General features: G+C 37.4%; 4 protein-coding genes across 5 annotated transcripts; 3 read left to right on the forward strand and 1 right to left on the reverse strand.

Annotated features, from left to right (window-relative positions):
* Positions 1 to 590: 590 nt before the first annotated feature.
* LOC110862364 lies at positions 591 to 3,414 on the forward strand. 2 transcript variants are annotated; one of them, XR_004833408.1, is made up of 7 exons: positions 591 to 916; positions 1,132 to 1,493; positions 1,570 to 1,638; positions 1,827 to 2,190; positions 2,266 to 2,393; positions 2,465 to 2,571; positions 3,184 to 3,414. XR_004833408.1 is itself a non-coding variant. In XM_035845466.1 (4 exons), exons 1-4 carry the CDS (start codon positions 682 to 684, stop codon positions 2,037 to 2,039), a joined length of 879 nt encoding a protein of 292 aa, XP_035701359.1. In that variant the 5' UTR covers positions 591 to 681; the 3' UTR covers positions 2,040 to 2,191. The 2 variants fall into 2 exon arrangements, 1 of the variants encoding a protein (XP_035701359.1); XM_035845466.1 differs by lacking the exons at positions 2,266 to 2,393; positions 2,465 to 2,571; positions 3,184 to 3,414 and having other exon boundaries at positions 1,827 to 2,191.
* A 747-nt stretch (positions 3,415 to 4,161) lies between these two features.
* Positions 4,162 to 7,507, forward strand: LOC110862365 (RCC1 and BTB domain-containing protein 1). Its single transcript, XM_035845453.1, has 8 exons — positions 4,162 to 4,411; positions 4,869 to 5,263; positions 5,382 to 5,450; positions 5,598 to 5,960; positions 6,029 to 6,153; positions 6,255 to 6,357; positions 6,875 to 7,005; positions 7,092 to 7,507. Exons 1-7 carry the CDS (start codon positions 4,162 to 4,164, stop codon positions 6,887 to 6,889), a joined length of 1,320 nt encoding a protein of 439 aa, XP_035701346.1. The 3' UTR covers positions 6,890 to 7,005; positions 7,092 to 7,507.
* Positions 7,508 to 7,593: 86 nt separating this feature from the next.
* LOC110862375 (zinc finger protein 586) lies at positions 7,594 to 11,483 on the reverse strand. Its single transcript, XM_022111571.2, has 7 exons — positions 11,158 to 11,483; positions 10,689 to 11,081; positions 9,979 to 10,219; positions 9,391 to 9,645; positions 8,680 to 9,000; positions 8,026 to 8,358; positions 7,594 to 7,941 (listed from the first exon to the last, which is right to left on the reverse strand). The coding sequence occupies exons 2-7, from the start codon at positions 11,044 to 11,046 to the stop codon at positions 7,734 to 7,736; spliced, it is 1,716 nt and encodes a 571-aa protein (XP_021967263.1). The 5' UTR covers positions 11,047 to 11,081; positions 11,158 to 11,483; the 3' UTR covers positions 7,594 to 7,733.
* A 7,180-nt stretch (positions 11,484 to 18,663) lies between these two features.
* On the forward strand, positions 18,664 to 20,055 carry LOC110862367. The gene is made up of 3 exons (XM_022111562.2): positions 18,664 to 19,267; positions 19,353 to 19,512; positions 19,586 to 20,055. The coding sequence occupies exons 1-3, from the start codon at positions 19,018 to 19,020 to the stop codon at positions 19,935 to 19,937; spliced, it is 762 nt and encodes a 253-aa protein (XP_021967254.1). The 5' UTR covers positions 18,664 to 19,017; the 3' UTR covers positions 19,938 to 20,055.
* The last annotated feature ends 104 nt before the right edge of the window (positions 20,056 to 20,159 follow it).

Raw genomic sequence — 20,159 nt, forward strand, 5'->3', positions numbered from 1 at the left:
CGATACCAGTCAGTATTGAGGTTTTACCAACTCGGTATTACAAGTTAATACTCTTCATGTGAAAGCTCGTGGTATTGAGTTTTCGCAATATTTTAATACCGAATCGTGACTGCGTGATGATACCAGCACGATGGTAATAAAAATTTTTCAAGGATCAATACCCAGTTTCTAAGAGTGTATAGCCCTCAAGCTTTCATAAAATGTTCAGTCACGAATAGGTCACGTAGGTCAGAGCATATTTTCTCATATTGGTCATATTTTGGGGTTTTCATATTTTAGGAAATATTCATACCTATCCTCGATCATATCCACTTTCGCCTGGGGTGATTCATTGAGCATGACCTAAATCATCCCAGAACTCGTTTTATTGATAAAAACAGAGTATCACACAAGGCAAAAATAAATAAAAATACGGTCATTTTTTATAGTCATATTTTGGGGATTCTTTACGGCAATTTTTCATGCATAATTTCAGGTTGTATCGATCATTCATATCCGACGTCTGAAAATATCTACATAATTTTATGTCTCAATTTCCTCAGCACAAATTCCCACTCACTATTGGCTCGAACTCGAATCTGCTATTTTTTGCTGCTGATTAAAAATTAACTATTTTCTCATCCTTGCGATTTACCAGCTTTCAATTCTTTAATCACTTCCTTCCATTGATAAGTGACTACAATGGCCTCCCCACCTGGCTTCATTTCTCGGGACAAGTTAAAAATCTGGGAAATCTTTCGCGACGACGTTGGACCCGAAGGAGAGGAAATTTTAAAGACGGCCAAATTAGCACATGTTGTCAACAATAAGCATGGTCTCGTCGTCACCATGACGGATGAAACGTACTCCTTCTTCCGTGGCGAGGAAGGGTGCAAAATTACAAAGATTCCGAACCTTTGTGGCATCAAGGCTAAAGGTACTGTAGTTAATTAGGGGCCGTCCATAAATTACGTAGATAATGCAAAAATCGCGATTTTCTAGATCCCCTTCTTTAACATGTAGGCACGATATTATTGGAGCATTAGACCCCCTATCGCGTTACGTACTTTATAGACGGCCCCTTAAGAAATCAGATGAAAGTGTTCCTCCTTAATTAATTAGTTAGCTGCAATTTAATTTTAATTGTCCTAGAATTTGTCGTTGCCTTTCGTGGCCTTGCCATAACGGAGGATGGATCCTTGTATTCTTGGACTAATGGTCAATTCCTGATCCACCATAAAGATAAGGGCCTGGATACGCTCCATCTGAAGCCCTTTGACACGGCACCGCACCTCTTGGGGGGAAGTTTGGCGGGAAAGAAGGTACAACAAGTCGCTCTAGCAGAGGAGCGTGCCATGGCGTTAACCGTGGACGGAGATGTGCATCGCTGGGTTCGAAATGGGAAGACCACTTCCGAGCCAATGGTGATCCCCAGGGAGCACTTTGATTACCAGGAAGTCCTCTCGCTCGCCTGCACCAACTACATTTACGCCGCTCTTACATCAAACGGAGAGGTGACAAGAGAGCCATTTACATACATATGTACGATTTTTTAGGGGGATTATTTTATGCAAATTTTTATTGTTGCAGTTATTCCATTGGGAGCTGGACAAAGAGTTGCCCCAAAAAGAGGTCATAGATACGGCACCGTTAAAAAAGGTAAGCTAATAGTAAATTAAATTATTGTTAGAATTCTAATTTTACAAAAGTTAAATGCATACAAAGGTTAAGAGAATTATAATACACTGCTTTTCGTGACACTGCGCATAAAATAAGTAATTCTAAAAACGTCGATTTTACCATGACATGGTATCTGCGAAATTAATTCATGACCGTTTTGCTTACAGATAATTGCAAGCTGGAGCATAATTTTTGCACTGACTGTTGAAGGAACCCTGTACACGGGGAGATTTCATGATAAAATATCCATAGAACCAAAGCCTATGTGGGTGGTGGTCATGGAGCACGTAAAATTCCACGATATCACAACCTTTGGATCCGATAACGTCGTCGTTGTCGAGTTGAAGAACAATAAGATCCGACCGTGGTGGAATTATTGATCCTAATATTCTCTCAATTTCGCCAAGTGTTACTTCGCTGGACGACCTCTTTGCTCAAATTGGTGAAACAACTTGGCGAACTATTAGGGCGGAAAGTGATGCGGAACCAGGCACAGTGGGTGGTGATATTGGCAGCTTGTGGGCGAGCAAGGTTAGTGCAAATTTTTAGGGGACTGTGGACTTTTTTGGTCACGTTTATTTATTTACATAATCATTTACTTTGAAGGAAAATGTGGACATTACATTTTCCGTGGAAGGGAAGCCTATTTCGGCGCATAAATTAATCCTGACCACGAGAAGTGATTATTTCGCGAGAATGTTTAGCAACGAGTGGAAGGAGACGGCAGGATCTTCGTGAGAACTTTTTCGAAATACTAATTTTTTAACCGTAATTTTTATGTCATGCATAATTAAAAATTTTGCAGCCGTATTGAGATCAAGTACACGAAGTACACAGTTTTTGAGGCTCTACTCTTTTACATTTACCACAACAAGGTCAAATTCGCTGGGGACGAGTATGAAGACATTTTTGGTAAGGAAATTTATACATATTCGCGAAAAATATGATAATTATTGAGGCAATTCATTGATAACTTGTAGAATCCGTAAATTTGGTAACATAATTTTAATTTTACACACTTGTAGAAAATAAAAAAGACGCCCCTGATCTGGCGATGGAGGTCTCCCAGCGTTTGCTCCGATTTTATCCAAACTAGTGTCAATCTATGGTAAATTTAATTAATATTAAATTGCAAACGTTACTATCTGTCAATGCATAAGTTTGACAGAGATATTCGGATCCGAAGAGGAGAAAAAGCGCATTAAGTTTGGAAATTGCAAAATTTTTAAAACTTTGTGGCGAGTTTTCTCTTATTCAGATTCAAATGTCTCTGCCAAATCTGAGCATTCGCAGATAGTAGCGTTTGCAAATTTAATATTAATTAAATCTGTGATCAATCGACATTAATCTGGATAAAACTGTGAGCATACGTTGGGGCACCTCCTTTGGTAAGTTTGCAAAAATTTGCTAGCTATTTTGACTTAAAAATCTTTATAAAGTTTTATAAACGATCGGAAGGTTACGGAATTTACGAATTTTAAGAACTGGCTCATTATTTATTTTTCTGTTTACTTAACCTTTTAGGCCTCATGATGCTAGCGGACGCCCATTGTGCCGTCAAAATCCGTCAGGAATGTGAACAGATTCTGATGGAGAACATCAGCGCGGAAAATGCCATTTTCCTCGTTCGAAACGCTGCCTCGGCCAACGCTTTGGTTTTTTTCTCAATTAATAGTTAATTATCTATTGTCACTGGTTAATATTTGAATGTGAATATAAATTCATATTTTTTTGTTGAACATTAATAAATAAATAATTGAATGCGAATTATTACTAAAATTTTGACGAATAAGTAAAATTGCGAATTCTATGGATACTAAATTTTGGGAGTTATTTTCTTGGATAGTTTTGTAATTTCTGATAAAATTAAGTTCTTTACTTCTTCTGATTGATTAAACATGTAAATAGGTTGGCAATGTTTAAAACAAAATTTTGCTATCCCAACTGGATTACATAGATTGCTGGCTTGAAAGCTTACATATTTAATTTGGAAATCATCGTTTTTCATTACTACCAGTGGTAGAAATTATCATTTATACAGACGGACGGACAAGATATTTCCATAACGGGATCTCGCTGTGCTTCACCTTGAATAATTCCATGTCGCAATTTCCTCAGACATTGAGTTTGCCATTGGCTCGAACTCATATCACAGCCAGGGTTGCAGAAATCTCGTCTCACCTTCACAAATCTCATCTCACTGAGATATAGTGAGAAATAGTGAGACATGAGAAATATGTGAAATAGTGAGATTTATGAGCCATGCACTAGCGCCACCTAGCGGACGGGGTCATGAACTACAAGTTTATCTCATTATTTCTCATATTTCTCACTCAGCCCCAAGTGAGATGATTGATATATATCATTAAATCTCACTAAATCTCACTCAGTGATATATATCACTTGTAACCCTGATCACAGCCACTGTTTTTTTGCTACCGATTAAAAATTATTTTTTTATCGTCCCATCTTTAATATCATACCAGTTGATAAGCGATTATCATGGAGTCATCTGCCTCGTCACCTGGCGTCATTGCTCGCGAGAAGTTAAAGATCTTTCAAATCTTCCGTGACGTTGGACCCGAAGGAGAGGACATTTTGAAGACTGCAAAATTGGTACATGTTGCCGACAAGAGGGAAGCCTTCGTCGTCACCATGGAGGATGAAACTTATTCCTTCGTCCGTACCCGGTTGGTCCCCAGTGTGTGCAAAATTGCGAAAATTCCGCAACTGTGCGGTCTCCGTGTCAAAGGTTGGTATTTGAACTAATGTGTAATTGTTAATTATTTAAAGTATCGAGTACTTGATCACAAAAGTCGTGCAAACAAATCAACACACTTTTAATCATTTCTCCTTCCTGGGAATTGGTTTTAAAATTCTGGGCGACAAATTCGTATTCAGTGAGCTGATTAATAGAATCACGGTTAGTTTTTTTTTTAAAACTAAGCTTGTTGTAAATTAATTAAAGTTCGAGAAGTTCCAATTTTTCTGAAGACTTGGGATCTCCTCTCGCAAAAAGTATCAAAATCTGAATAATATATTTTTAAAACCGTGGCTACGACATGGCCCTGTCGTTCAGAATTTTAAATAATTTCCAGAAGTTGAGAAATTAAAAATATGCATATTTTGGCGATATGTAATTCATCTTCAGAAAAGAACAGATTTAGGTAATGTTTCCCTAATTTAATCTGCCTGCTAAATCTTTCTAGAATTTGCGGTTGGAATGATTGAGCTCGCCATAACGGAAGATGGATTCCTCTATTCGTGGATTATCAGTGATCCCGACGTGTTCTATTTTGAGCCTACTACTTCCGATTTCGCACTATTAGGCCGCCTGAAACCTGCCGATAAAGTTGCCGAATCGAACCTCGTGGTGACCCCGCATCGTGTCCTAGGTTCTTTAGCGGGGAAGAAGGTACACCAAGTGGCGTTATCGTACAAGCGCATCATGGCGTTGACCTGGGGTGGGGAGGTGCATCAGTGGGGTGGGAGGACCCCTCTCTGGACGCCAACCTTGGTTCCAAAGCAACACTTTCATTACCAGCAAGTCATCTCGATTACCTGCAGTGACGATGTGTCTGTCGCTCTTACGTCAAATGGAGAGGTGATAAGTTTCAGAGTTTTATGCAGAATACAATTACAACATTCCCAATTTTTTTAACCAAATTAATTTATACTTAAATTTGATTTTATTTACAACCAGAATTTTATTCTTATTGCAGTTATTTCAATGGGAACTGGACAACGAGGTACCGCAAAAAATTGATGTGGACCCCACACCATTTAAAAAGGTAAATAGGTCTGCTCGGGATAAATTGTAATTTTAAATATTACTTTATGCAAGTTTAAAAAAATTGATTAATTAATGTGTAAATAAGTTGGTAAAGTAGTAATTTTGCAAAATGTGTCGATCCCTTAATGGACCCCTTATTTTTCAGATAACAGCCGGCAAGGATCTCATTTTTGCCCTGACCGTGAACGGAGCGCTGTACTCGGCAAGATTACCAACGGGAACGAAGCCCATATGGTCGACGGCCTTCGAGGGGGAAGAATTGCAAGATGTTTTTGCAACCTGTTGGACAAGTGGGATGGTTATTTTCGAGTTGAAAAATTGCATCCGCTTTGCATTTCTATACCATGAAGCTTCTTATCCTGATCTGTCCTCATTTTCGCAAAGCGGTACCTCAATCGATGAGTATTTTGCGGGAATTAATCAAGCAACTTATCGCACTGTGTGTGCAGAAACGCAACTTAAACCGGGCACCGTGGCTGACCACATTGGCAACTTGTGGGCGAGCAAGGTTGACATGAATTCATCAAAATTTTTTTAGACCAGATTTTTACATAAAACTTGCATTGAATTTTACAGGAAAATTCGGACGTGACATTTTCCTTGGAAGGGAAAACCATCTCTGCGCACAAGTGTATTCTTGCCTGCCGAAGTGAATATTTCGCAAAAATGTTTAACCACGATTGGAAGGAGGTTCAAGGATCGTGAGTAGTTGGATATATTGTTTAGAAATATCTATGTGCCTACTTTTTAAATTGCAGTTGTTCAGGTATTTCAAATTCTGACAAATTTTTAAACCTTGCAGCGTGATTGAGATCAAAGATATCAAGTACGGAATATTTGAGGCTTTTCTTTTCTACATTTACAATGACGAGGTCACATTCGGGGCGAGTACGAGAATATTTTTGGTAAGGTTGAAGTTGAAACGATGTGAAATGTTTACAATGAGCGTACTCACGTCAACCTTCGCATATCTCGCAAATTGAGCATAGCAACATAACTTGCGAAGTTTTGCGAGATATGCGAGATTTCGCAAAAAATTTGCTGGAAAACTATGCGATTTTTTTCGCAAATTTACCCAGCAATTGGGCATGTTCTTATTTCGCAAATTTACTTCGCAAACTCATTCTTACCATCCCCAGCAAGAGAAATTAAAGAAATCCATGGAAACAATGCCAACATTGGTGTTTTTTGCGAGATTAGAGAGATTTGCGAAGTCATATTTTGCGAATCCCCTCACGACAGGAATATTTTGATTTTCGCAAGTTTTCTAAATGAGTTGCGATACGAAATAAGAAGTTGCCGTGAGTACGCCTAATAAGTATATTTTATGCAGACAATTGTCCTCCTGAATTTGCTTGTTCTGAATTTTGCTGTCCATACATAATTGCTAGCGAAAAGTAATCGTTTATTCCAATGTGTTAGACCTCATGCAGTTAGCGGACTCGTATTGCGACCTCAAGATCCGGCAGGACTGTGAGAAAATTCTGATTCGGAATATCAACGAGGAAAATGCTTTCTTCCTGGTTCGCAACTCGTCCCTAGCTAACGCTTCGGTATGGAATTAATTAACTAATTATTTAATATTCCATCCATTTGTTTTCATTGGTTTAAACTTTATTTGGATTTTGTACCGTGCCAGGATTTGGAGAGGAATGTCGTAAACTTTATCTTGGACAAGCGACTCCTCGACGTTTATTCGTCATCGCAAGAAATAATCGACTTGTTGGGAATGGAAACATTCCATAAAATCTCGATGGCCTCACTTCATCGAGTGTAAAAAGTAAGAACAAAAAATATAACGAAATATTTGGTCATAATTTATATAAGCGTGAACTAGGTAAAACCACTTTGGAAACTGAAAGATAACATTGGACCCACATTTTTGTAGTACAAAATAATCTTAACTTTCATACTAAATTTTTGAAGTTATTTTCTTGCATAGTTTTGTAACTTTGGTAAAATTGTACTCCTTTCGTTCTTTTGATTGATTAAGCATGTAAATTGTATGTAGGTTGCCAGTGTTTCAAATACAAAGAAATTCTGCTATCCCAAGTGAATCAGATTTATGGTTTAAACACTTATTTAACTTGGAAAATCATTGGTTTTCATTACCACCACTTACTTACATATGTAAACAGCAATATATTATCAATCAATTTTATTTTAATTACAATGAAATTATGTGCATACATATAATCACGTAATTAATTAAGGATCTTGGCCAGCATTTGACGGAAGTGTTATATAAAAGGACCTTGTTTTCCACACGTGCAAATATGTATCAACATGCAAGGACAATTTTGCATTTCGAGAATTTAAGGTGTTTCTTGAGTCTGGATTCTTGGGTGAAATTTAATCCGCAATTGGCACAGGAGAAGGTTGGCTTATCCAAGTGAACGACATTCTTGTGGAGGATTTTTTCTTTAATAGAGGGAAAGACGAGGCCGCAGATGGAACACGTTTTCCTAGCATCTGCACCTGGCGTTTCGCTAAAAATATTAATCCGCAACATTTTTCATAAAAATTAACTTGTAAAAAAAAGTTTGCAAATTTTACTGAAAACCAATACTTACATTCCGGTCTCGACAGGATCAATTTTTGCAACATTTTCCGCCACAATTTCGCTCTTTTTACACGGATTTGAATTAGCAGGACTTGGTAGTTCTAATTCTTGTCTTCCTGTTTCTGTTGTGTTGGCTGAACTGTTGCATTTTTTCTTAAATTTAAGATGTTTCCTGAGTCTGGATTCTTGGGTGAAATTTAATCCGCAATTGGCACAAGAGAATATTGGCATGTCCAGGTGGACGATTCGCTCGTGGAGGATTTTTTCCTTGATGGTAGGAAAGACGAGGGAACAAATGGAACACGTTTTTCTAAATTCCACATCTGCAGGGATTTGGGGTGGCCTAAAAAATAACTTAATATCAAACTCGAAGGAATTAACGTAGGCATTGGTAACATTGTACAATCCGCAAATTCTGTAAGCTTTTACAAAATTTTATTCATATTTCCAAGGAAAATTAGGTTATTTTTTGCAAACTTAATCAGATCAATGGCGTTTCTTGATTTTAAATAAACTCTTACAAAATAAATTATTTTGCAAAAGTTTGTAAAATTATTCTACAAAACGTACGGATTTTATAAGTTTCCATTGGAAACTTTCCAGTGACTGCCGTATTAATCTTTACTTAAGGATAAGTTGTACAATTTTTAATGAACAAACTTACATTTCAGTCTCATCAGTATCCATATCTGCTGCATTTTCCGGCGGAATGTGGCCAATTAACGGCGACATTGTATTTAAATCTGAATTTGGACTAGATTTTGACGCTTCTGATTCTCGCTGTCCAGAATTTTGACACTTGAGTCGTTTAAGATGCTTCTTAAGTCTGGATTCTTGGGTGAAATTTAATCCACAATTGGCACAGGAGAAAGTTGGTTTGCCAAGGTGCACAATTCTCTTGTGAAGAATTTTTTCCTTTATGGAGGAAAAACTAAGGGAGCAAATTGAACACGTTTTTCGGTCCTTATTTTCCGTCTGGTCATTCCTATCCAAAAAATGTACATAATTTCAAAATTAAGAGTAAATCTGCATAAAAATTGTAAGCTAATTTTCCTTCGAAATATTTGCAAAATTTTGCAAAAATTTGCAAACTTATAGAATTTACGAAGTTTACAATGCCTGCGTGAATTGCCCTGTTTAATTTATGCAGTCATTGGTAACTTCGGAAAATCCGTGCTTTTTGTACAATAATTTTACAAACTTTTATCAATTAAAGAGACGCCCTTGATCTCAGTAAGTTTACAAAAAAATTTGTACGTAGGCTAAATTTCCTTGGAAATATTTACAAAAATTTGTGCGTTTCCTGAATTTACGGATTTTACCATGTTACCAAAGACTGCGTGAAGAATTGCTTTAATATTTGATGACACCTTACCTAAATGGTGTACTAGAATTTCCAGGGGTCGGCGGTACTTGTGGCTTCATTCGGGATCTTATCAATAGGCATTGCTTGACTTTTAAGTGCTTCTTGAGTCTGGATTCTTGGGTGAAATGCAACCCACAATTTGTACACGAAAAAGTTGGCATGTTCAGGTGGACGATCCTCTTATGGAGGATTTTATCCTTAATACTGCCGAATATTTGGAAGCATATGGAACACGTCTTCCTCACGTCAGGGCTGAGGGGATCCCTTTAAAAAAAATTTGTGAATTAATCAAGTGTACAATTATTTAAAAAATTGTGCAGGGTGTGTTAAATGTCACGCTACAGTAGAAAATTACTCAATAAGTTTTTGTTAATTTTCATGGGTTACCGAAATTTTGTCTCTGAAATTCAACATTTTAAGAATTTTATCATCAGTGCGCCATCTACATACATATCTGTATTGATAAAATTAATAAAAATCTCAATCCAAAATCTTGTAACTAATAAAAATTTAGTGGCTTTTCCATTTGCAAAATTTTCCATTGAAGCATGACATGTAAAACACCCTGTGCTATAAATCCATGAAAATAGTCATTACTTTCCCGTTGCGATTGGACCACGAATTTGCACGTGTTTTTCATCCGGATCGAAGTCTGGGTCAGAATTGTACTCTTCATCATCAAATTTGGAGTCTTCATCTTCTTCACTGGGAGGGTCGCCATCGCCATCGCCGCCAGGGTAGAATATTAATGGAGAAAGGTTACCGTCTTCCTCAACCTGATCAATTTCCTCAACCTCCTCTTTCACAAAATATACGGCGTCATTGGAATCCGGTAAATCTGAAAAAATTGTAAAGATTAAATATTGAGCCGTTCAACTTAAGCGTAAGCTTCGCATATCTTGTAAATGTGTAAGATTTTGCAAAACCTTTACTGGATAAGCATACGATTTCTTTCGCAAATTTACCCAGCATGTGGGCATGTTTTTATTTCATAAAAATTTTATGTAATAAAAACATGCCCACATGCTGGGTAAATTTGCGAAAGAAATCGTATGAATTAAGTGTTTGCGAAATAATTTTATGATAAAATTATTTCGCAAACACATAATTCACCAAAAATAAAAGAAATCATTGAAACAGTGTCTAAATTTGTAAGGTTTAAAAATCATACTTTACAAATCTCCTCACGACACAAATTTTACAAATTTGCTAACTCAGGTCCGATGCCAAATAAAACATTGTCGTGAGTACGCCCATTTTAATTATAAGAAAAATCATAATTTTAAAATAAGTAATTAAAATTTCACCTTTCTGGTTGATCGCATCCCTCAGAAATTGTACAATTTCCGTAATTTTTTCCTGGATAAAGTCAGCTTCTTGTTTCAGCTCAGAAATTCTTTTCACCGCTGTCAAACAGTTTGGACAAACTTGTTCCTCCGTCCTTAACTCGAAATTTTCTCGACATAGCACGTCAGAACTAAATATTTTCATCAAACGGGGGTACTCATCCTCCCGTGGGTGATCCAGGGTAAAGGATTCTTTACATATTATGCAACGTTGTTCGTCCCAGTAATTCTTATGTTCGGAATGATTGAATTCTGCGACGAGACTGTGACGATTCCTGGACGAGGAGAGTAACTGCTGTAAAGTTTCCGAGAATGACATGACGAAAAAATAATTGGGTTGGAATTATTTAATATCTGAAAATATTTTGAAATTCAGAATCAATTATTTTTTTCATATTTAACGTATTTTTTAAGTATGTATGTGCGATACCCCGTCAAAGTTTTAAAATTCCTAGAGCAGGAAATAAAACGTAATCCATTCGTGTTCACGTTTCTCAACAAATTGTAACTTTTATAAATATATTTGACATTTAACTTCAAAATTGAAATTTTCAATGTTTCTGAATCAATGTGAGTATTAAAATGCGACCCTGAAGAGAATACTGGCTGGATGCAAGAAAAACTAATAATTTAACTGAAATAACTTATTATTGATTGTTTAAAACTTATTAGTTTTTGTAGAATTTTTAATTTTGCAAATATTATTTCTTGTGTTTCTTTTATGTTGTGAATTGGGTTGGGAATGGGATTTGATTCGCGCTGCGTAGGCTTGAGTTGACAACGAAGTAACGATTTACAAACATACGCGTGCATGCAAATTGTATGCAAAATGCTTCATGGAAATGCAAAAAAATGTGCTTGTGCAATATTCTGGACGTAATTATACATATCCGTACACATATTGACAAATATTGAAATTATTTTTATATCTTTTGCTATATATTGATTATCATATTTACAAAAATAGTACATATTCGCTGAATAATATGTTATTACACTTTAAATTAAAAAAAATATTCAAAACATGCGTACATAATTACTTCTATTCAATCAAGAGGTGTGGCTCTAAAAGTTTAATACTACTACAAATAGAGGGTTGGGGTCTAGCCTTCTGGGCCACCTTTTTTCGTGGTCCAGATGGGTAGAATCCTTAAAGATTCTATGGTATACGGAGGCCAGCCACCCACCAAAAGCCACCCACCAAAAGCAACTCAACAAAAGCCACTCCCCATAAGCCACACTAGGAAATAAGCCACCCCAGGAAAGAGCCACTCACCAAAAGCCACCTTCCATAAGCCACACTAGGAAATAAGCCACTTCTAGAAAAAGCTACTCTTATCATCTTCATTGATATAACCTAGTTCAAACAACTTTGCGGGGCCTTTTAAGATCGCATTATTCACTGGTAATCATATATAACTCAACAAAAGTGGTATTGGTAAGTAGATAATACCGTGCAGTAATAATAGCTCGGTATTAAAGTTTTAATATATTGGTATCAAATTTTTAAGGACGAGGATAATTTTAATACCAAGAGGTAGTAATTTTAATACTGAGAAATCAATAACTGATGATTGTTCATGATCTGGTGTGACTTATACCTGATTTCTCAAACTGTACACTCAAATCCCAAATTTTAGCTGAGGTTGATAATTTTTGAAAATCTACGTCAATTTCGGTGCTCCGAGGTTTCAGGTCATACCAAATTTTAGCTGCGTACAACATATTTCAGAAACTTTTTAGGTAATTACATCTCGATTATAATTTATTAAGACCATTTCTCAGAATTAATTCAATTAACCAAAAATTCGTCAACAACAAGGGCTCACTTGCATTTCTTTGTGCTCCCTGGTTCAAGTTTAAACCGAAGAGGTACGTTTTTGCAAATATCAGAGATATTGAAATCTCTGCAGATGTATCCTAGTCTGATTAAATGCTCACAAATATGCTGATTTTTAATTATTTGACAATTATATAGAGAAATCAACTAATTTGATTCTTGTCCTTGTGTGTACGGATTACATACACTCTAAATAAAAATAAGTAAAATTTACTCAAGGTTAAAAAGTGGATGACGCAACCAAAAGATGCAATTTATCCAACCGTTCTAAAAATTGGAATTCCAAAATTTTGTCCAAAGTTATGTACGTAAAATTTGTGCAACGGGTGGGTAAATTGTGTACAATGTTGTCTAATGTTCACCTTTTGGTAGTGTCATCCTCTTTTTACTCAATTTTGAGTAAATTTCATTTATTTTTATTTGGTATGTATAATTTAGTTATTAAAATATATTGGGACCTTAGGATAAAGTTTAAGATAAATAAGGATGGTTATTGGCAAGTTAGGGAAGGCCATTCAGTCCAACGTAGGGTTTAGTATTTAGGGTATCCCATTCAGTCATTTAGGGTAGCCATTAATATTTGCCCTTTGACTAACCGTAACAGCGGGATAAGGAAATGCTACAAGATGGTAGAAAATTTACTATAATTCTGTAGCAAATCGCTACCAAACCGGTGAGGTCATATATAGACACCGCCCACTAGCAATTTGCTTACATTTTATTCTCAGTGCGGTTTATCAACAAAGATGAAGATGATAACAGTTGCTTTTTCTAGAAGTGGCTTGTTTCCTACGGTGGCTTTTGGTGAGTGGCTTTTTCCTGGGGTGGCTTATTTCCTAGTGTGGCTTATGGGGAGTAGCTTTTGTTGAGTGGCCTTTGGTGGGTGGCTTATGGGGGGTGGCTTACGTCCGCAAATCAGATTCTATCCTTCTGGACCACTTTTTTATTGCATTTTTGCACGTTTCAGAACATTCTAAGACTTTCCGCAAATTTCTAGGACACATGGTACGCAAATTTCTAGGACACACGGGCACGCAAATTTAACCTAACCTAACCTGCTCGCTTCACTCGCTAAAAAAGAACGATACCCCAATACCGAGGGTAGAATTTCGACGAAAAAAATTTTCGAAAATTTGTAAGTTTTTTTCAGTAGAATGTTCTGAAACGTGCAAAAAATGCGAAAAAAGATTGGTCCAAAAGGGTAAAATCATACCCAAATAGAGTTAGAATTATTACCTATTATTCAATTTCAATGATAGGTATCAGGGTTGGTACATATTTATTAGCAACCCTGCATGATAATAAATCATTATTATTCGACCAGTAATAATGGAGTAAATATTTACAAAATTCCTTTATTTACAGGAAACTTTGCAAATATTTATAAAGATTCTTGTGAACCAAATAAGCAAATTAAACAAGTCCTACACCACACGATGAACAAGGCTTGAATTAAATAATTCATTTCATAATAAGTAAGTCCGTCAAGGCTGAAAGCAAACCTGTGTCAAATTTTTATCCTCAGATGCCGTACGCAGTATCGATATAAATTTTAAACAGTATCGCTCGACCATATCTTAAGCATAATCAAGGTAAATTTACCTGTACAATTACGGCGTTCATTTTCACCATATTTCTGAAAGTTGATCAAGATAAAATACTTGAATGTTTTAAAATCCACACACATATGTACATATTGGTCCCCATTTTTCGTCTGGACGAGGTCGGCACCGAAAATGTACCATTATTTCTGGCCCAAATTTGTTCGGCAGCTCAGCTTAACAACCTCCGTTTATGGAATACCTGCCGTTTCGGCGCGTATTAACGAACCTGGTCGAATTTCCTTAGTTGCGAATCCGTCCCCCTGGAACAAAAGAAACTACAACATTTTAACGATTTGTCTCACCCTGTACACCTTGGTCATCTTGGTCGGGCAATTTCAAATATTCAGGGTAAACCATGGCAACCAATCCGTACCCATTGTCGCTTTCGGGTACACGTTCGTTTTCGTGGCTTTTGCGCATAATCGGCTTCGATTCCGCTCCGGCCAGAAAATCGCTGATCTGGTGGGATTGATGAACACAGTTGCTGAATATGAAAGGAAATATTTGGGTAAGCAAATTATCGGGGTATTCATAAATGTATGTATTGGTGTCCTTAAGTTTAAAATATAAGAGGTCACATTTATGTAATTACTTGTCATCCATACATCTTCATAATTAATTGCCTTGGTATCCTTAGTATCGTAAAATATTAGTAGTTTACAAAAAACAAAGGGTGAACTTTCATAAAAATTTCAACCTTAGTAACAAAATTTTCGATGACAAAATCATACTCCGCTTTCAAGATCTAGTAAAGGATGTAACGTGTATTTTCTACCATTCGAAGCATGAATACCCTCAAATTGATTAATTAAATTGAATTAAAGGTATCTACAAAAAAAACAATCACCAAATAAACCTTGTTACATTTCCTATTTTGTGTAATTTATTTAAGTTCGAATTCCTGGAGGATAACTACCTATTCAAAAATTCCGAACTCATTCGGCATTTGATTATTTACGTACTTATTTTAGCACGAACGCGCAACATCGTGCTCAACCTTTGGTTCTTGGCTCATTCCATTTGTAAGCAACACGTTTGATCGAGTCCCAGGAAATAGAGGTGCTAAACCCTGCTCGCTGGTGGTGGCTGCCTGACCATATATTTTCCTCTCTTTGATATGAGAACACCACACAACTTATGCTTTGTCAATGTTCCCGGCCACGTAGGAACACAGAATTATTTACTACTGTCTACACAAGCAGCTCATGTTAATTTTACCTTTTCGAAAAATCGCCAAAACTCCAAGACGGACAAAAATCGCGTGGGGTTTTAAACTTTTTTATTTCCTTAGGCCCAAAGGCATCGATTGGCTTATCTCTCTATGAGCGATTCTTGTCCGTCGTCTCGATAATCGAGTTTTTCAATACATTATAAATTTCTGATTTTTTTGAATATTTGAATTTTTGAAAATTTTTCCTATCAATGAATGATCAATGAATGAAATCTGTAAATGTAACCTACCCCTTAAACCAACACTTTGGCGACGAAAGCATTTTCAATGCATTTGCAAATTTTCTTTGAACTGCTATATCTTTGCGAAAAAAATTAATTTTCAAATTTTGATTTTTATGATATGTTTTATTTTATATTATGCATCTATGATAAGATTGTGGACAAGATATCAAATATGGGTGCGACGACGATCGTGTGGGTTCAGATGGAATGAGCCTCTTGGCCTTGTACGTGGGGACCATCATGATCCCCGTCTTAATTACTACGCTGCTTATCATTAATCCGTGCATGCCCCCATTTCCGGGGTCGATAATTCTCAACTGTTCAGCTCAAGCTGGAACGGAGTTGACCGGTTTTCCGCCTTGTTCTTTAATAGGTTTTGTAACGAAGGTGCTAATGTTGATGGCGACATTGGTCACTTAAGATAAGTGTAAGGGTAAGTTAAGATAAGTAAATAAGCAGGTTCCCTTTTAGAAATATGGTATTAAAGTTGTTACCACTCGGTGCTAAAATTAGTCGTAAAAATTTGCTACCGATGTGGTAAAACGTTTCCACCGAGCTATGTATTACTGCCTGGAATAACTTAGTTATCAATATACCGCAATGGTAGAGTCGTATATGAATACGACTTTGTATAATTTTAAAATCGGATTTCTAAGAGTGTTTTATCACAAATAATATCCCATGGTTTTAAACAGCTAATTCTAAAGTTTCATATGAAAATATACAAGGGGTGGCCACGACCACTTTCATCTTTGGGGTTGGAACCGTCGTAAAGCTGATCGCAATGTCGACCTTTATCAAAAATATTCCGAATTCTGAATGCGTGGGTGGACACGTGGCAACTTCTAGTTTCAAGAATAAGGAAAATATGGTCGCCCAATTCCGCCAGAATGAAGTAATGGTTAAAGCATTCAACATCTGTTATCAAACCGTGTACTTCACTTACGTGATGATGTTCGTGGTCACGCTTGGAATTCTGTTCATGTACGGACTCTTAAAATTCCATGAAAAGGTGAGCATATCCGCTTATATTTTTTCTTCGTGAACTATATTGTGATACAAACACAATTTTGAGTTCCCTCAATATTGGTTTCCAAACAATCACGCAGGCCTCCATTGTACCTCTCGTGTTCATCATATCCGTCATCGTGGACTACTTTCTCGTCGTCCTTCTCTCTTACACGTTCGCCGGGAATATCTTCTTCGAATCGACGCGGCTAAGGGTCACGTGGAAAAGATTGGACACCTTAATCCAAAAGTCACCTCCCGACTATATGGGGTGTGCCCAGATCCAGGGTCAACTCCCGACTATAAGGTGGGTGGAAGGGCCAGGGTCAAAAGTCGCCTTGTATAAGATAGAGGAGAAAAGACAAAATTTCCAAATTTTGCCAAAGTCCATATTTGGAGACCTTTGATCAGAAAAATACAACATGGGATTTCCCATAAGGAATTGGCCAAAAATGACGAAAAATGGCAAAATTCTCACCACCCGCGGGAAGGCTCATATTTTGCACATATATTGGTACCCACTAACCCTTGTTTTTTAGTAGAAAAAAGTTTCAACTTTTGCTTTGATATGCCTCGAAATTAACAAAAACGTCAGTTTTTGACAAATTTGGAGCACATGCCAAACGTTTTTGATGGGTCACACCGACCCGAATCACCTATTTTTTGGGTCTACATAATATTCCAGAAAGAAATTGGCACATTTCAACACTTTAATTTTTCACCCTCAAAAGACCTAAGGGGTACCCCTTAGGTGTTTGAAACCTTGAAAAAATTGTTGTCGAATTTCGCGGGCAAATGGTGACCAAAATTTGCCTATGGCATCCAGAAGTTGTCTCCAGAGAAATGAGCCAGATGCATTGTGACCCCGAGCTGGGGGTCATCTGTTTGTCTTTACAAATTTTCCAAAATTTCAACGTTTTCGGGACTGGTTCGAGTTGTACAAAGACCAAATCCCGGGCGATCCGTTCAAACGTGATTTTTTTATGTGCCCACGTACCTAAGGAATTATTCCAGGAACGGGCGGTCCGAAATCAAACAATCTGTTGAAGCCCCAGGGGTCAAATTAAACTCGATGGGCGTCATCATTTCTCCCCGATTTTGCTCAGTGTTTGGTGACCCACGTTTTTTTAAGCACGACTACTAGCCATATCGCCATTGCATAATGTTGTTGGATAGTTGGAGGAAATTAGGTAGTGATTTCGACCCTATAGATGTATCACATGGTCACCTGGATAAGGGTGAGCCAGACAAAACGGTCTTAATTTACCGAGTAATCAATTTGTTACGCCATATTTTACTCTTTGTGTATGAGAGATGCATCCTTCCAGCGCAAGTGAATAAGGAGGACTCTCCCCGCCTTGGGATAGACCCACCCGGAACCAACCCAAGGAATTATGAAATTCCAGCCACATAACTACATACATACATATGTATGCTCGTCAAGAGCACTACCCGCCATAATTCATTTAACGCACGTTTTCATCATGTTGCAAGCAGATTTGGCAAACGTGAAGCAGGCATTATTTTTAGGCACTCAAATTCCCTACAAATTGCGCGGTCAACCAGCGAAATCGCTTGAGAACTGGCATAGCTGTGAGCTAAACCTTGCGGGCAATGTCGTTATTAAGGAACCTTGTATGGTCCATTATTTCAATTTGTAAGTTAAATTACGTCCAATTCATGTTACTAGGATAGAACAGACCTACGTTGTCGACTAAATGACCATGCCTGGGAGGTTGTCTTTCCTACATGTCCAAGCAAAATGGCATTTCTGGTTAGGGCGTCATAGTCGGGACGTCAGCGTCCGAAGTTTTAGTGGGGTCTGGGTTGGTATGGAAAAGGTATAATTACATTCATATCCGCCCCCTGCGAATATATCACATCTGGCTCAGTGTACGTGGAGTCACGACTCCGTTGTGGGCGAATTTACAAAAGGGTTTTAAGGCGATGACGGATCATAGATAACTTCCATTACGTATATTTTAAACCTCTCAGAATCCCAAATGGAAGGCAGAGGTAAAGCTGGATTTCCACTGCCGTGAGTCGTGCGCGACCTACGACGGAAAGTGTCCGACGATGGCATTTCAACCAAAGCAGACAAAATCCGCTCGACGCGGCGGAGAGTGAGCTGAGTTGAGCGGATTTTTGCCTCCCATTTCCACCAACCGACTCATCTCAGCGGATACGATCCGCGCGGACGAAAAAACTGTGAGTCGATGAGTTGAACTTGGTTCAACTTTTTTTCGTCCGCTCGCCAAAATCTATGACAAATTCTCATTTCCTTGAGCGGAATATATAAAATCACATAAATTCACTTCTTATTATTCACATTCCGCTAACATCAATTATTTCATAAAATTAGAATATTCTAAATAAATATAAAATGTCGAGTGACAGTGAGGAGGATGGAGGAAGTTTGAACATCAACGAGGATGGGGATCAATGTCATGTAATGGGTGAGGAAATACCGGGCGCCCAGGAAGAGAATATTTGGAGGAATGAAGATATAGAATTACTTATAGATACAGTGAGATCAAATCCAATTTTGTTCGATGTCAAATCAAAGGATAATAAGAACAGTGGTAAAAAGGAACTTGTGTGGTTAAATGTTTCCAGTACGGTAGGGAAGGATGGTAAGGTGTATAATTAATGTTTAGTATGACTCTGTGGCGCCACGTAATAATTAATGTTAATCTCTGGAATTGCTTGTTTTTGTAGTTCCTGAATGCAAGAAGAAGTGGAAATATCTACGGGATAATTTCAATAAAGTCGTTAAAAAGAAGAAAGGCAAGTCTGGCAAGTCTGGCAAAAAAGAAAAACAATGGGAATACTTCGAAATGTTGAACTTTTTAAAGCCGTTCGTAATTGCCAATACTGAGTACGTCTATTATTGACTAACTATATATTTATTACTTATGTTAAATAATTTTTTTACTCCGCCAATCTCGCAGATCTTCTGGTAATTTGGATAAAACTCCGGCGCCGGATGAAACCACCAATCGAAGTGGTCGAGATCATTCCCGTGGGCCGGATTTAGATGAGGACGACCCCATCAAGCCCGAGACCATATCCAAAAAAATGAAGATGTCAGAGAAAGTTGATGCAGCATTATTGGGATACCTAGAAAAGCAAAATATAAAAGACTCGAACCACCATTTCTGTATGGCTCTGGCGGATGATTTGCGAAAAATGACAGCAGCTCAGTCATCATATGCAAAAACCAAAATTCAGCAAATTATGTATGAAATTGAATTTCCGCAGAATACAACGCCGGCGCCGGGAGGACGTGATGTCAATGAGTAAATTGATGATTGAAAATTTTTATTTATTGTTACTTGAGATCTTTAACGCACAATTATAATAATATGGATTTAATAATAAATTTCATTGCATTTAATCCAAGCCAACAATTCTTCGCCGCCATTCTACTGCCCCTTCATTTACAAAGTATTCTGCAAAGCTCTCCCTCATTTCTCGTGCTGCAGCACTGTGCATATTTGAACTCATTCTAGTGAGGTTTCTCAG

The sequence above is a fragment of the Folsomia candida genome, unplaced genomic scaffold (assembly GCF_002217175.1).
Source record: "Folsomia candida strain VU population unplaced genomic scaffold, ASM221717v1 Fcan01_Sc055, whole genome shotgun sequence".
NCBI lineage: Eukaryota > Metazoa > Arthropoda > Collembola > Entomobryomorpha > Isotomidae > Folsomia > Folsomia candida.

Coding starts and splice junctions, on each gene's coding strand:
- LOC110862364 (XM_035845466.1), top strand. CDS start 682: ATGGCCTCCCCACCTGGCTTCATTTCTCGGGACAAGTTAAAAATCTGG. Junction 1,494..1,569: donor CTCTTACATCAAACGGAGAG/GTGACAAGAGAG, acceptor TTATTGTTGCAG/TTATTCCATTGGGAGCTGGA. Junction 1,639..1,826: donor ATACGGCACCGTTAAAAAAG/GTAAGCTAATAG, acceptor TTTTGCTTACAG/ATAATTGCAAGCTGGAGCAT.
- LOC110862365 (XM_035845453.1), top strand. CDS start 4,162: ATGGAGTCATCTGCCTCGTCACCTGGCGTCATTGCTCGCGAGAAGTTA. Junction 4,412..4,868: donor GTGCGGTCTCCGTGTCAAAG/GTTGGTATTTGA, acceptor AAATCTTTCTAG/AATTTGCGGTTGGAATGATT. Junction 5,451..5,597: donor ACCCCACACCATTTAAAAAG/GTAAATAGGTCT, acceptor CTTATTTTTCAG/ATAACAGCCGGCAAGGATCT.
- LOC110862375 (XM_022111571.2), bottom strand. CDS start 11,046: ATGTCATTCTCGGAAACTTTACAGCAGTTACTCTCCTCGTCCAGGAAT. Junction 9,001..9,390: donor AATTCTAGTACACCATTTAG/GTAAGGTGTCAT, acceptor TTTTTTGGATAG/GAATGACCAGACGGAAAATA. Junction 7,942..8,025: donor GATCCTGTCGAGACCGGAAT/GTAAGTATTGGT, acceptor TAATATTTTTAG/CGAAACGCCAGGTGCAGATG.
- LOC110862367 (XM_022111562.2), top strand. CDS start 19,018: ATGTCGAGTGACAGTGAGGAGGATGGAGGAAGTTTGAACATCAACGAG. Junction 19,268..19,352: donor CAGTACGGTAGGGAAGGATG/GTAAGGTGTATA, acceptor TTGTTTTTGTAG/TTCCTGAATGCAAGAAGAAG. Junction 19,513..19,585: donor TTCGTAATTGCCAATACTGA/GTACGTCTATTA, acceptor CCAATCTCGCAG/ATCTTCTGGTAATTTGGATA.